This window comes from Chaetodon auriga, chromosome 17 (genome assembly GCF_051107435.1).
Source record: "Chaetodon auriga isolate fChaAug3 chromosome 17, fChaAug3.hap1, whole genome shotgun sequence".
Classification (NCBI taxonomy): domain Eukaryota; kingdom Metazoa; phylum Chordata; class Actinopteri; order Chaetodontiformes; family Chaetodontidae; genus Chaetodon; species Chaetodon auriga.
In genome coordinates, this window is record NC_135090.1 from 18,523,513 (window position 1) to 18,539,728 (window position 16,216).

The window sequence follows — 16,216 nt, forward strand, 5'->3', positions numbered from 1 at the left end:
CATGCACCAGGGCAACGGACTGTTCCACATTTAATCTGCTGTTATGAGTGAAATTCGTGTGCGGTGCCTCTCGCTGTTTCAAAATCTTCACTGAATTATTCTTTGGTGTGAATCTGAGCTAACCACAATTTATAGAAGGTGTGAAAACTAACGTGCATGATTAACCAGAAAAGACAATAATACAAAGCTGACTCCAACCAACTCCATCCAACTGCAACCTAAATACACAAAGTTAGATTAAAACCACCACCTCATATTTAGAGCCTTGGAGATTATGGGAAGATATTCCAAGCAAACGCAACCCTGGACAAATCTGGACTACTTTGTGCGTCTTTTGTTAAATTGTCTCCAGTCAATCTGCAGTTTCTTAAAGTTTGTCCGTATCAGAAGAGGTTAGAGGAGGAACATTACGCAGTAATCCAGTAATCCAGTGTTGTCTGACATGACTGTTTGATTGCGTGTGGTAATAATCCTCTTCTCTACTGCACAACACTATCTGCTTGCACCATTATCAGTAGCTGCTCACAGGCTATTCAATATTATTGACCTGCACTGAGATGCTTAGTGCATTTGCACTCACTCAGTCACGCGAATGGAGCCGGGAGGAAACAAGACATAGATCAGAACCTGCGCTAACTGTGGAAAAACACACAGAGAAATTAGCAGAACATCATGCTTATGTGATTGCCTGCTTTGCATTCATTATGTTCTGTTTCGCAGCAGTCAGTAATGCATGTCCTCTGAGCACATGCACATTAGCGTGATTGTGACACAAAAACACATAAACTCCCCGCCGCACACGCTGTAATCACGCTATCCATTTCTATCAGACACACAGACACACATGCACGGGCTCAGTGTCTTTCTTCCGCACAGAATGACATCAGCCCAAGTGTGTGTGTGTCTGCTGTGTGCGTACCGCAGCGTGCTGCTGAAAGTGTGTGTGTGTCCTTACTGTATGTGTGTATGAGCAGTCCCAGCGCAATTCCTCAGTTTAGTGGAGCATTACGGCTGATCAATAGCTCTGGTGCAGTGGGAGATGTCGAGGTTGGGGCTGCATATTCATACCATTACAGCTGAACTGAGAAATTAGGCACTACAGGGGGAGTGTGTGTGTGTGTGTGTGTGTGTGTGTGTGTGTGTGTGTGTGTGTGTGTGTGTACAGTGTGTGTGTGTATGGGTAGACTGCTCTGGAGGAGACAGGCCCTGTCACCTCGCAGACCACACTGTTACTTGCTAAACTGCAGCCAGGGAAGGTCGAGCACCAAAGATACAGTATCTCCCGTCTTCATTGGTGCTGTCACTGGACTTCAGCATCCTTGTCTGCTCGCTCCTTTGGCAACACGCCTGGCTTGTCCTGTTCTCCCTTTACTCCTGCTTCTCCTTCAAAAGTTTTTCTCCTCCAGTCACTGTTAGAAACCCCGTATCTCTCTCTCTCTCCTCACCTATCTGGTGTTTCCTGACTTCACTCCTCACTGCTCTGCTCTCAGTGTCTGTGGGTTTGTCTGTTCGGCAGATTTTATTGTCCTCAGCTCGGCTTTTGATATAAAAAAAAGAAAAAAAGCATTGTTGGTAATTACAAAAAACAGGTCAAGCAACACATACTTTGTTTGCACGCAGACCGACTGCCAATATCAGTGAGCAGTGCTCATCTCCAACTGTCAAACACTTACTGTAGAACCAGAAATTCTGCACCGCAGCCAAAGTTCTGCATGATTTAGAGCTGGCATAGCTACTTCCACCAACTTTATTACTAATACTTTTTACTTTTGTGATCAGCTGTCGGTTCCTCTAAAAACACGACTGTGTTCTTCAGAAAATATGCAAATCTGCATAAAACAAGAAGAGGTGCAGCATGCTGGGAGAAGCAAACGTGCTGTTAACACTGGAACAGCTCCTCATTAACTTAAAAAACACAGGCAGTTAAAAAAACCAACAGCCTGAACTGCCTTTTTCTCTTCCCCTAATTTTTGCAGGTTTGCTTCTGTCGGCCTCTTTTTCGCCTTTGTTGTACTAAACACCACAGTCATGCAGTCCCACAACGACTTGGTCATATGCATAAATCTCTGTGTTTGACTTAAACTCTGCGCATGTACAAACACAAACTAATGCATACACATTCTTTTCATTACATCTGTCAGATTTAAAGTTGTGGGTATGCATCGTGCTCTTAGGTAAATCTCAATCTCTGAAGAACTGGGCGCACGAGAACCAGCCTCAGTTCAATTCCCATGGCAGCCATAAATGGATGGAGATGCATTTTATATCAATGGTGCTGCCTTCTCCACCACCCATTAGACCTGTCAATGGAAGGAACGGCAAAGAAGAGGCGCAATTTTCCAAATTGTTCCACATCATTCAGTGTCCTCTAACAAAGCCCGACTAGCTGTCATTGCACACGGCTGTGGCCATTTACACTACGTCATTATTTCATCATATGTATCTATAAAGCATATTGTCTGCAGTGATATCCCAATTCATCATGAAAAGTCAAGAATGTAATGAACTGCTTAGTTTATGGCACCATGATCAGAGCAGACTGTACGAAGAGATTCCAACGCAAAGATTCAATGAAAAGAAATAAAAGGATTAGTGTGATTAATTGTCCAAACTGCATTAGCTGTGCATGCTCTCACTGCAGGTTTTTCTTATATAAACACTCATTTATGAGTGGTGTATGGAGCTGGTTTGTGTTCATGCGCATCATTTATACATCTGACCCTTTATCTTTATTGCTCTACATCTGCTATTAACCTTCCACCAAAGCTCTTTTCCACCATTATCACATCCATCCTCCTCCAACACTGAATGGTACTTCATACATTTGCCTCGACACAAGTCGGTCTTCTCTTCACTCTAACCTGTTCATTTTCTGTCGTCTATGCTCCTCTTTTTCTGTTTTTAATGTCTGCATCAACGGGAGAACTGGAGCAATCGATCAGATTATTTCCTTGTCTGTCTTTAGGTGATTTCATCGTTTTACATATACTTACACAATCAGCTTGTGTTGAAAAACGTGATCAGTGCCTCACCTTTGATAAATGACACAGCTGTGAGTCAGTTCATTTCCAATAATAGCGATCAGATGCAGCCACATCGGCTCGCTGCGAAGAGCTCGGCCCTCCTGCTAAACTGTCCCTCCGTTACATTGCACGCAGTCTGCTGTCCGGTGACTACAACACCCACGTGGCATTGCACAACAATGCAAGATGTGGTGTGAAAGCTAACAGCAACAGTCAGGCAATCAAACTGCTGCTGCTGTATGAGCAATGGGTTGTGACAAAAGATTCCAATACTGTCCCTCTGTGTTTACGTCAGAGTGCGACCGCCCACGCCACCCACAATGACAATGCTTCGTGGACGTGTTTAGGCATTCAGGCTGCATGCAAACATTAGGTGAGAGCCTGTGGCGTCAAACTGAACAGGGCACGGCCACCTGAAGAAAGAGTACATTAATCATTGTGCTCACACTTGCACAGAAACACACACAAAGCCGGCCGGACCGCTCAGCCTTACCGTTCACGCCACACGCGTCGATAAGGACGCACGCTTGAAACAAGGTAACATCGCTGCTCGTTGTCAGCGTTGAACAAAAGCAGGCGCGGATCGAAATGGAGCGAGAAAGGCGTCTCTGTGCCTCTTTTGTCTGGCTGTTGAAACTAACGTCCACTCTGTATCCGTCTCTTTGTCTCAGCACTTGTTAACAGCACTTCCTTTTTGATTTCTCCCTGCGTTCCATGCTCATGTGCAATTATTTCTACTATTCTCCTTCACTCTTACAATATCTTGCCAGCTCATGTGTCTCTTTTCATATGGATCAACCTCGCCTCTCTCTCATCCTCCTTCTGTTCTTTTAATCTGTCCTCCTATTCTCTACAATATGAGCAGCCTCACTTCTCATCTCTAAACTCTCTCGGTCTTCTGCTCTCCCGTCTCTCCTCGCCTGCCGTCCTCTCTTCTGTTTCACTGCAGAATTCTTCATCTCACCAAGTCATTTTCATCTATTATTGAGTCTTAAAAGGGGAGCTCCATTGATTTCACACATTAAAGTCTGCTTACAGGTTTGGGGAGCACTGTTGCATTTGTGAAACTGCGGAAAGCTTTTCAGGGCTCCAGTGGGAGCTGCGTCAAGTCACTTGAGGCAGAAGATGCTTGAAAATATTTGAAAATGAAAAACATCTGGAGGTGCGGAGTTAGAAGGAAGTTTACCAGACCTTTGTAGCCCCCTCCTCATCTCTGCTTGAGGCTAACAGCCCAGTGGCTACATTAGCGGCTACTAGCACAACACGCCTGAAACTCCGAGTGGATTGTTTGCTGGTTGAGTTGCATTGTGGGTGATGTAGACAGTAGCTTTTGATAAGCAAGAAGAATATGTGTATTATCTGGTTCTGCTGCACCAATTTTGAACTTTTTTTTTTTTTTTTTTTAGGAACAGTCCATTGTGAGTCCAGCAGTGTTATAGGAGTGCAATGCGAACACATGAAAACGTCAGTGTGTCAGTGAGATGACATAATTTCAACCAATGCCAACCAGAAACTGGATACAGGTAGAAATAATCATCCTGTGCTGGAAAATTCTTGTGAAGTTTTCAAGAAAATGCAACTTTTATATCTCCAAAAAACTCAAAAGTTCATTTCAAGGCTGGGTTGTCTGGTAGTGTTCTGATTTTCTGTTTCCTTGTCTTCCCTGAGGAAATGTTCACTTATTCTGTCAAAGAACTGAAAGACATCAGCAGTGCTTGAATTTCTCCTACCCTCACATCTGCGTTGCAAACATCTCTTTGCCTTGTTCTTCTATTTGCTTTCCTCACACTCTCTTGTCCCTCTTTGTCTCCTGCCGTCCCTCATCTGTCCATGCATCGCACCATCTATTTATTCATTCCCTACCTTCACAGCTGCTGTGTCCCTCCTCGTAGCCGGCGCTGCAGCTGCACTTCCCGATGGGCACCAGCCATTCGCCCTCTGCGCTGCAATGCATCCTGGGAGGGCTGTCTGTGTCAACCTCCGAGTTGTTGACGCAGGTGCCGCGCACCTCTACCAGTGTGGCGAAGGCCGCCTCGGCCACCGTGTCCGGGAACACTGCCAGGTTCTGGACAGTTGCTAGGCAGCGTTTGTAGTACACCCGCACAGCCACTAGGGCGACGCAGGCGCCGACATCCTGGAAGGCCAGGTGGAAGCCCTTGCGGTTGAGGTGGCCGATCTCGCGCACCTCCGTGTTCAGCTTCATCTTTCTCTCACCCAGGTCGCCCTGCGTGAAGCTCTCGTCAGCGGCGATGGTGTCGATCTTGGTGTAGCGGTCCTCTCGGGTCACACCTCCGAGGTCCCTGTCGGACTCAACGTAGAGGAGGTTGAAGGTCTCCTTGCAGGTGCCCGCCACGCCGGGGATGCTGTTGCAGTCGCGCAGGGTGAACTGGAGCTCCACGAAAATGCGCTGGCCGCCTCGGCGTGCCACCCAGCCCGTCTGCAGCCAGTTGTTCTGCTGCGTGGGCTCCATCACGTTGCACACCTGGTACGTCCGGATTGGCTTGTACTTCTCATCCACACCGCTTATCTCCTCCCACTGGAGAGATGGAGGCAGGTGGGGAAGGAGAAGGAAGATGGGAAGAGAGACAACGGTGTTAAAAGAACAGAGGAAACAGGTGGGAGTGAAGTGATAATGAGAGAGAGTGAAAAGAAAGAAAATAAATGAAAGCGAGGTGGGCAGGAGGCAGCAGAGATGATGAGAAATCAAGTCAAAGGACAGAGGAAGAGAGAATACAGTCAGCGCAGGTTAACCGTCTAATGACATAATCTGATGGTGGGTGTGTGGATGTCTGAAAAAGCACTGGCACTCAGATTCTTTAGTAACGTCACAGAGGAAATGACAAACTGCACTTTCGAAGAAGTCACTGCATCGGCCTTGAGTGGCCAGACCTCAGTCGCTTCTTCAGCCACTTTCTTGATCTCCACCCGCCGTTGGTACAAAAAGTAACGGCATTTGAGAGGAGGAGTGTTTGTTAATCATTTCTGCCTACGCTCTGCTGCGTCACTCCCAACTCTTGCTGCTTTCCTGTTCGATAAAACTGTCAGTTAAGGGGCTGTACAAACATTATTAGGAGGTGAGGGGCTCAGAGGTGGAGGAGGAGGAGGGCTGTGTGTGTCAACGAGTGAACGCTCCCAAAAAGCTGTGTTAATGATGGAGAAGGCCTTGCTCTTTTAGAAAATGAAACAGCTCGCCACCACACCTCTTCACTCCAAATCATTTTCACACAGCCTCTCAGTTTTTGTATTTTTGATTTACTTCTGGTTGGAAAATTTGCAGCATTACACAGAAGTGAGAGAAACTTTTCATCAGACAAATTATTAGTCCAGTGGATGAATGATTGCAACTCTGTGTCATGATCTGAATTAGAGAGGCACTCTGACTTGACAGAATGGAAAGTAAACTGAGCACCGAATGTGGATCCATCACTTCACCTCGCATACACACACACACACACATACACACACACACACACAGCAGACCAGACAGTGAAAACAGATTATCTGTGATGGTAATGTGATCTACTGCACGACTGCCGGGATGACTAAATCAAAGTGGATGCAGTGTTCTCTCTCGGCTCTACTGGGGCTGGTGGAGTCACACAGGTCCATTAATCTTAGATTTAGCTTTGCATGTGGTCCAATGGCCACTTCAAGGTGTCTGTGATTCACCACGCTCCACTGAACAGTACAGCGTGTACACTGTGCTTTATATGACAATACGTGCACAATTCCCAACACATGCTGCTTATATAATAGACATGTTGGGTGTGTTGCTCATGGAAAGGCCAACCTCCAGGTGGGACCTGGGTGACAAACTGCTCTGCCAGTGGCACATTCTGTAAAAAGGGCTCCTGCATTTGTCTTGCAGTCATAACTTAGCGCTAAGGTTTTTACAAGCCAATCGATCGATTCGGAGGGGGAACATTACTCTGCGGAGGCATATCTGTGTGTCTGCTTTGGACACTGCAGTATCCTAACCAGGATTAGCGCCATTGATTCATGATAATGATGAGCTCTGTACTGGCAGAACGCAAGGTGTGAGAAAGAGAGGGAATGATGAGTAGAGGAAAGAAAAGCTGAAAGAGCATGAGCAGAGAGAACAGAGGAGGTGAAAAGTGGTGGTCTGCATCTGCTGTGAAACTAACAGCTGTGTTGTGGAGCCCAGGAAGTGAACATTTAAATAAAAAAACATCCAGACAATGAAAAATGCACGCGAGCACACTTACTCCATTGGGGGGATATGACGTCCAGCCCAGCTCCGCCTGAGTCTCTTTAGAATTCAGCAGCACCACTGCAGGAAATAAAGAGGAAAGACAGACAGAGGGATTATAGAGCCTTTTATTTTATCTTGTCAGTATCAATAAGTTTGTCAACAGTGCGCCTGCCATGAGTGCAGAGCAACAACACAAAGTCTGAGAAAGAGTGGTCTCAAATTTACAGGTCTAACAGTGTAAGTGCAACATGACACGTTGCATTTGCAATAATGAAAGATAGCCATTAACACCGAGGCGGGCTTGTCAAAATCTGCCGAGGGCGAGCGTATCCTTTGATAAGTCCATTAATAACATCTGTTGAGGACTTAAGCTGCGGCTTTCAAAACAAGCCGCGGGACAAAGAGTACCCTCCGGTAGCTTTCACTGCTGCAGCAGAGAACACGCGGCGCTTAAAAGTGTGCCTTTTCCCTTTCAGCACCGCGGACAGCGAGCAGGAGAGCGCTTTGAGTCTGCTTTCAGGACCACGGACAGCGACGCAAGACAGAAAGCTGCGTGAAGCCACACAGAACTCTGGATTATTCAGCTTCAGCTGCTCAAATACAAGACCCACGGCGAGGCCAAGAGTCCAAGAAGCTGAACTTTTTTCATGTGCAAGTATTTCCTGTTTGTTTCAGAAGCAACATTACGACAATATTAGCAGAGGAACATAGCTTTCAGTATTTCCATGTTCTGTTTCTTCAGATGAAAATATTCTTTGAGTATCTTTGGATAATTTAAGTACATTTTTGCGTTTATTGTTGATGTACGACTGGGAGTCTGTTTTATTTAAAACATTTACCAGATTCACTACACTGCTCCGGTGTCTGACTTCCTGTCTGGCTCAACCTTTTCTGCGCAGACTGATGTGCTGTCCATCAAAAATAGGCTCAGCGTGTATTCTCCACAGAGCAGAGAGGGGCTTCTGGGAATTGAGGGATTAGGCTATGACTATTGAGCTTTCAGTGACTGATCAATCTGTCAATAGTTTGAACAACTTCCAGGACCTAAACTGCTTGCTTTGTCCAACCAAGAGTAAAAAAACTCAAAGACATTTAATATCAAGTGATATAAAACCACAGAAAAGATGAAGAAAATCCACAAACTTGAGAAACTGGATACTTCCAAGTGTGTATTATTTGCTAAGTGGTCTATACTGTCACTTCAATAAAATGCAAGGCTTGATGTTTCTGTTTGTCGTTTACAGTGTGACTGTAAAGTGAGTAGCTCTAGGACTGCTGGTCAGATGAGACTTGAGGAAATTATATTGGCCATTTTCCATCATTTTACCAATGTTTTATAGACAAAACATGAAGTGATTAACTGAGAAATTCATCATTTTAATCAATAAATGAAAAGGTTGCGGTTGTAGCACTGCTACTTTTACTTAAGTACAAGATCTGCGTACATCACCAGTGGAGATGTATCAGTGATTACAGTTCAGGTATCAGAAAACCAAAGTACTACAACACCCGTTCAAACCGAAGCTGGCACAGCAACCAAGACTCCACAGTTCACTAGTCACGGTGTCTTTGAGCCGTCACAGCGAGGCTGGCGTTGCTTCACACTCAGTAGTATGCAGCAGGCGTACCGGAAAGCCATCATCAGCACATTTATCTTAATCTATAATGTAATATCAACATCTGTAGTGGCATATGGCGAGCTGCATTACAGCCTCATTTTTAGAGGATTTTGCTGATATTAAAGTTACCCATGCTTCAAGCTTGTCTGCTTAAAAGACCCCCACCACCACACGCACACTGTTTCAGGCTCTCTCGCAGTCTTCCCAACACCTACAGCCTTGAGGCGATGTGAGCTCTGACAAGCAGACAAAGCCACCCCGTGCAAAGCCTGCTATTTTTCATCCTTGAAAAGTTTCCCTCTTGTACTTCGCCGTGTTACTTGACTTTGAATTTTGTTTTCTGCTTCGACTTTCAACCACTCCAGGATCCTCGTGAGGGCTATCAAATATAACCTGCGCGGCACAGTCTGGAGAAGGCAGTTGACTCCTCTACTCATCCAAAGAAATTCTGCCGTTCTTGAGATGAATTTAATCTCATACCTGCTGCTCCGTGACACATACTTGGCCATACTGTGAGCAAAGAGTAGAAACCTACACACCCTGACTCATGCTGTAGGTCTTCTAAGATGTGGCAACTCAAGACCGCTAATCTTACTGACTCACGCTCTGACAAGGAGGCCGTGGACTCTAAGACGAAGGTGTGTTGAGACAGAGTAGCAAGTGTCAAAACACACCCGTCAATACGCTGGCTGAACTTTTTTAAGCAACCTGCATATTACAGCAAAAATAAAGTGAGAAAACCATTTTCTAAGAGGTGTTCATTTTTTAATCTTCGGGCCATGACTCCATCCGCTCAGGGGAAGAATATTAATGCAAGGTTACATAAATGCCATTTGAGATTCAAAAAAAAAAAAAAAAAAGCAGACATACTCTTCAGCGTCACCACAGTTGGGTAGTCAAATCCCTCACAGGCCAATCAGAGCGAATATTTCTTTCTTCTTCTCTGGGTTTGCTTGAAAAGGAGACACTGGCGCCTTGGCAAGAGCGCAGGGAAGCCATGCTGGACCACGAGAGATCCTTTACTAAACACTTAACTTTATTGTTTTTGGGTTAACACTGCTGGGTGCCCAAAGCATGGTTCTGGAGTGAGCTGATAACATAGAGGCATTTGGAGAAGATTAGAGCGGGAGAGGCCAAGGGTGGTGGAGAGACGCAGAGGAAGGCTGAGGCGAGGAGAGACGAGAAAATAATCAGCAGAGGAGGGTGAGGAGGAGTGAGAAAGGGGAGCCGACATGAAAGAGAGAAAGACAAAAAAAAAAAGGGTCTGCGAGAGAGATGGAAAAAAGAAAAAGAGGCAAAGGAGCACATGAAGCGCAAATAAATGAATACTCTGGGAAATACACAGAGGGATCAGTGTGCCTTAGTGAGCAGTCAGTCAGTCAGTCACTCAGAGAGGGACTCAGAGGACAAAGTTGGCACTATGATCACACACTGAATACATAAGTCCTGTAATCACAGTCTAGTTAGACAGACTAATGGGCCTTCAGGGGCAGGAGGGCGAGAGAGGGCCAGAGAGAGACAGATAAGTGCGAGAGACGCGGAGAGGAAGACAAAAAAGTTTAGCAAAGAAAAGCAAAGCAGGGGAAGGGTCGCTAAGAGAAGGGGAGAGGGAAAAAGTTGGAGGAAGAACATGTGACGAAGAAACAAAGCGCTCCCTCTCTGTCGCACATAGCTCTAATAGCCATGACACATTAGCTTCTAAACACTAATTTCAATGGTTGTTTCATAAGTAATTGCCCATCATTATGGGGACAATGTGGATCTGTGAGCCAATTTTGCCTTTTTTTTTTCTTTTTTTTGGTCCATTTAGCCTCAGCCTTATTCAGGACAGACAAGGCCGTCTCTCTAATAGATAAAAAAACACAGTCGCAGCCAGACGACAGACAGACAGACAGACAGACAGACAGACAGACAGACAGACAGACAGACAGAGGAACAGTCTGCTTTATCCACGTTACAAAGAGAGATTGAGCAAAGAGAGCATGTGGTGAGAGGAGGAATTGATCTTCAGGTTTCTTATGTTTGGATGTGAAATTAAAAATGAGAAGACGAGAGAGAGAGCATCAAAGAGCTTTTAGCTGAAAGTCTGAAAGAGCTGAGGGGGGGAGGGGGGGGTTGATCAATTATCAGGAAAAGGCACAGAAACCGCCCCGGTGATGGAGCGAAGGCTGTCCTGATCAGCTGAAAGGAAGGGTTTTTTTTGTGCGCTTTGGAGATGAAAACATCTTGTGTGTGTGGCTCTTAGAAATGAGAGCTTTATGAAGGTTCCCAGGCTTTCGGGAAAAGTGGAGTCTGACTTGAAATTGTAAATTTTAATATCATGTGTGCTGTTGCTGCACACGTCTGGCCGCCTTCATGCATGTGCTTGAGTTCTGAAGGGATTTTTGTGTTGTTTTCTTCTTTGTTTCGCAGTGAAGGGTTTCATTAAAAGTGAATCTAAAGAGTAACATCTCTGTCACCCTCCTTCCCTCCCTCGCTCGCCTCACCCACTCTTTCATCGCTCTCTGGTTTGTGTGATCTATTAATCGAGTTGTTCAGCCTTGCTGACGCACAAGAATGAGACAGCGACGGATTCGGGGCGAGGACTGAGGGAAGAGACAGCTGTAGGAGAGACGTTCACTACAGCACTCAGGTCAAGTATTAGTGCACCAATAGCACTCAGGAGGAGACAAACATTACACCTTTGTCAAGTGTGTAGTCAGCTCTTACATGGCTATTTTTTCCTTTATAATGGTAGACTGCAACATGAAGACAGCTCTGTCACATAGGCCAATTTCAAGGGCTTCCAGTGTTAAGGGTTCTCATTTTCTCTGCTAGAACTAAGTATGTGCAACTCTTGACCTGAGAACAAAGGACGACTTCCACGGCCAAGTGTTTCATCTGACAGGAGAGGAAAAAGAGCAGAGAGAACAAAAGGAAAGCGGGTGCGATGCTCTACAATCCTCAGAAAACAAAGCATAAAGAGTGCACGTCTTACCTGAGACATTCTGTCACAAAGACAGCAGTCTGTGCTCAGACGCAGCTCCCAAATATACAATGAAGCACACGAGTTTATTCTCACCAACAAAGACCACTTAAATCCCTCCCAGTGAAAGAGACTCATTTCATCATTCGCCTCGCTAATGTTCTATAGTTTCATGGCAGGATTAACTCCGGCATTGGCTGTCCTCACTATGACCTGCAGGCTACTTATCAGCCAGCCTACACCAAGGCAGACCACGGGGCTCCGGCAGCTCAACCTGCCAAAAGAGGGCACGGAGATAAGAGTAAGCACAGGCTCCACCGGGACGACTATTGTCCGGCCATTATCCTTCATATACAACAGAAAAGTGGAGGAGGAAATTAAACTTTAAACAGGCCGGAACTAAGATGAAAGGCATGAGAAGGGAAAGGACAAGACATACAGTAACAGAGATGTAACCACGAGCCTCCAGTGAGACAAAGTCACAAAAATGGAGACTTGACTGCTGTCAGACTTAACTAATATCAGACTCGACTCCCTAAATACTTAAACTTGAAGGTAAAAACATTCAAGTTTCAAATAATCTCAATAAAAAGAAGTGAGACAGTGACTGGTACGCCTTGCATTCACCGTGCACCTGGACTGTCTTGTGCACTAAAATGACTTGAATTCTATTTTCACAGATTTGACCTGACCTGCAGTTTGCCAGTTAAAACATGTGACTTTGCTCTTAAAAACTTGAGACTGAACTCAAGGACTTGATACTTGACTTGTCAAACATGAGACTCGCTTAGAGTGACTCAGCACTCGACTAGCACTTGTCTTATTGAATTAAGACTTGTCTGAGACTTGCCTCAGTGACTTGAGACTAACTTTAGTAGACTTGACTTGTTTGTATGATTTATGACTCAACAAAATGTCTTAGACCTATCTAAATGACTTGGACTTTGTGGAACCCTCAGGAGGGAGACTCTTTCTTCACTTCTACCCCGGAACAGACGTACTGAAGTAGAGGCACCCTCGAGGCTGGCTGGGATTTACAGTCTTGCTCGAGGACTCTAGAGCAGGGTGGGAACATGGGACTTGGAGGGCCTGAATGGCAGCACTTCCTATGAAGAATGACCTTCCTTTGCTACACCGCCCCGCTGCTCAGAGACGTGGGAGGGAAGATAATGTATAGTTCGACTGAGGCAATACAGTAATACTGCTGTAGAACAGATAAAGAAGGATGAATGGGTCTGGATATCAAGTGTCACATAAAAACACAAACAGGCACATAAAAGATAAATGCTGTGTATAAACGCACACACACACACAAATCAGGAACAAACACACGCGCACACACACAAACTTCTGAGATGAATGGTGTCAGGGAACTCACTTTGTCCCTGACACACACACACACACACACACACACACACACACACACAGATAGCCAGCCAGCAGTCGGTGGTACCATAATAGCAGTTCTAACAGAGTACATTAACTGCAAACTGGGCTCTTCTTTTAACAGAGTCATTAAACTTTCAACTTCAGTAATATGACAAACCGTAAAGAGACTCGGCTGTCTGCTTTCTGAGGCCCACCACGCAATTACCAACAGCATGCATGACAAAGGGGTGAGCAGTTAAATGCTATCATGCTACAGTGCATGTGTCTCTCATCTGCACAGTGTGCTAGAATAGGCTGTAAACAGTATGAAGTTTAATATAGTCCATTATTAGTCTATTTGTCTATAGCAGGGCTGATTAATTAATTAATTAAAATATGCATGAGGGATTTTTGCACAGTGTTAGTGGGGGCTGCATATGTGGCACTGCAGGTTGCTGTGGATATTCTGACTGGTTCAGACCATTTTAAGAGAAGAAATATGCTATTGTTATGTTTGCTCCTGTTTAGCAGCTCCCCTTCACTTTAAGCTGAAGTGTTGACTGTAATGCAGTCACGTCAGCACACTTAAGTAGAAAGCCATTCAGTTGTTTATCCATCACATTTCCAATTTTCACACTTGAACCACAACAGAATAATGCATCCACAAGCAATTTAAGACAAATGCCCGTAATTAGTGAATATTTTTGGCTTTTGCTTAATGAATAACGTTAATCGATGATGAAAATGGAGGCAGTTAATTTTCTGTCAATCAATAATTGATTAATGGTCCTGCATGGATGTGCATAAGAAACAAAGGGAGACAAATGACGGGCAGTGTCAGGAGCATCACAATGAATAACAGTGAATCCCAAACAAAATGTGTGATAAAACTAATGATTCCATTAAAAACATATGAATATAGTGAAATATGACCCTAACTCGACGAAAACTGTTGAGCCTGGCAGCGCGTTGGCCTTTAATAAAGTCAGCAGAGCTGGGTTTCTGGCCTCTTCTGTGAGGAGGTATATCCTGTTGGCTGATGATAGGTATCAAGGTGCTAATCCTCTCACAGCTTTCTATGGTAAGGTAACATCCTGAAATTGGAGCTTGCTTGAGTAGAAGCCAGAGTACAAATGTCAGAGCAGGTGGTTTACGGTCAGAATTCCTCTTTTTCAGTTTCGAAATGAAGATTTTCTGTGGCCGACTTGGACTGAGCCGAAAAAAGAAGAGCAGGGAAACGCTCAGGGTTTCGACATCAGGGACGACAGCACGGAACAGAACATTCGTCACTGCTGCCGTTAGTGTGATGACACCGACAACCTTGATGATTTCAACCTTAGAGGCAAGGTACAGCACATCACATGGTCATGGTCACATAATTTCTCACTGCAATCACTTTCAATCTTTCCCACCATGTCTACCTCTCTCGCAGTGCCAGTCATGAATCTGAATGACCACCTGTTAAGACAAATCGCCTCCAGGGGGAATAAAGCGAGTGTGTGTGCGTATGCATGTTTGTGTGTGTGTGCTTGAGGGCATGAAAGAAAAGAGTCATTGAGTGAGTCAGAGAGGCAGCGAAAGCAAAGAGTGTGTGTTTCAGAAAAAAAAAAAAAAGTGGAGAGGAGGGGAGGAAAAAGCAAAACTCAGGCTCAGAGTGAGGGCTGACTGTAAAAAGAAAACAGGAGAGCGACAGGTTGAGTCAGACACCTGAGGAAGAGAAAGAGACGCTATTAAAGTTAAACCTGCTGCTACTGAATAAAGACACACTTGCAAGGCGTTTTTATTACAATATGTTCCCAAGCTTCAAGGCGCCGACATTCCTTCCTTTTTATTTCCCACAAAGACACAGGAAAGGGAGTGATGACGATAGAAAGATCAGGAACTAAAGCAAGAAACACGCCGACAGAACGAAAGCGAGAGAAAGACCCAAACACAGAGGAAGAGAGAAGACCAGAGGCCGGAGGAACTTATTTTCATTTGTAGGCTCTTGTAAAGGGTTGTAATTGGCTGTCTGGGCTGATACAGTGAGAGCAGTGAGAGCGCTGTCAGGTCTTATTGTTGCGACAGAGTAGCTCCCAGGTACAGGACCGAGAACATGCTTCACCGACAACTGAGCAGAAAGTCGAGGGCGGCGTACACAGCAGAGACCTGACTTATTAAGAAATGATGAAAAGATGGCGTGACCCATTCATGTCACATTCACAACCCCCATCCTGAAAAGTTGGGACGTTGTGCAAAATCTAAATAAAACAGAGGTTCACCACTTTGTGACACACATGATTATGAACACTTCGTCACATCATTTCGCTTTTATCATTACGTTTTAGACAGCACGCCAACTTTTTTGGAACCTGGGTTGTACCTCTAAAGCAACCGCACTTAGGAAATAACATATCAGGTTTCATTTAGGACGCAGAAATCCAAAATACCTTCTTGTCTTCTGCGACTTGTTGGCTCAGGCTGAGGCGCACCGCTTTGAGCCAGGTTTTTAGCAAAGGGGCGAGCCGTTTAAAGGAACGAGCGGACCACGCAAGCAGAACTATTTAAAGGACAGACGGAGCGGTAAGCCAAGAGACAAATGTAGAAACCACTTCAGGAACAGTCGCGGCCCTAAAAGCAAAGTGCTGGAAATAAAACGCTGGAATATTCCATCGCAGAAAGCAACCAGGCAAACATGCTGCTGAAAGGGACTCTCACAGACACAGGCGTAAAAAGAGAAGAGCGAGAGGATGACAGATGACGAAGAGATATGTCACAGTCAAATATAGACCGAGAGATGCTGCTGGAATGACTCAGCTCTCTGTTTTTGGGTTCGTGGCCTTGTTGCCATGCCAATAGAGCCTAATGAGCGCAAAATTGGCCACAAGAGTCTGCGGGGCTCTGCAAGACAATGAATACATCGGCTGCACAAATAGGCTGAATCTCTGCCCAATAAACATGTTTTGGTGTGTTTAAACAACCAGGATGGAAGAGGAACTGACAGTTCATTCATTTCTTTGCCTCATTAGCATTTAAGGCATTAAACGTG

General features: G+C 45.1%; 1 protein-coding gene across 2 annotated transcripts in view; it reads right to left on the reverse strand.

Moving 5' to 3' along the window:
- The window catches only part of epha10 (EPH receptor A10), a 146,319-nt gene that overhangs the window by 100,892 nt on the left and 29,211 nt on the right, over positions 1–16,216 (reverse strand). For both annotated transcript variants that reach the window (XM_076755217.1, XM_076755216.1), the window contains exons 2-3: positions 7,250–7,314; positions 4,887–5,559 (exon numbers count right to left, since the gene is read on the reverse strand). In XM_076755217.1, coding sequence (XP_076611332.1) covers positions 4,887–5,559; positions 7,250–7,314 — 738 coding nt within the window. The remainder of the gene's footprint in view (positions 1–4,886; positions 5,560–7,249; positions 7,315–16,216) is intronic.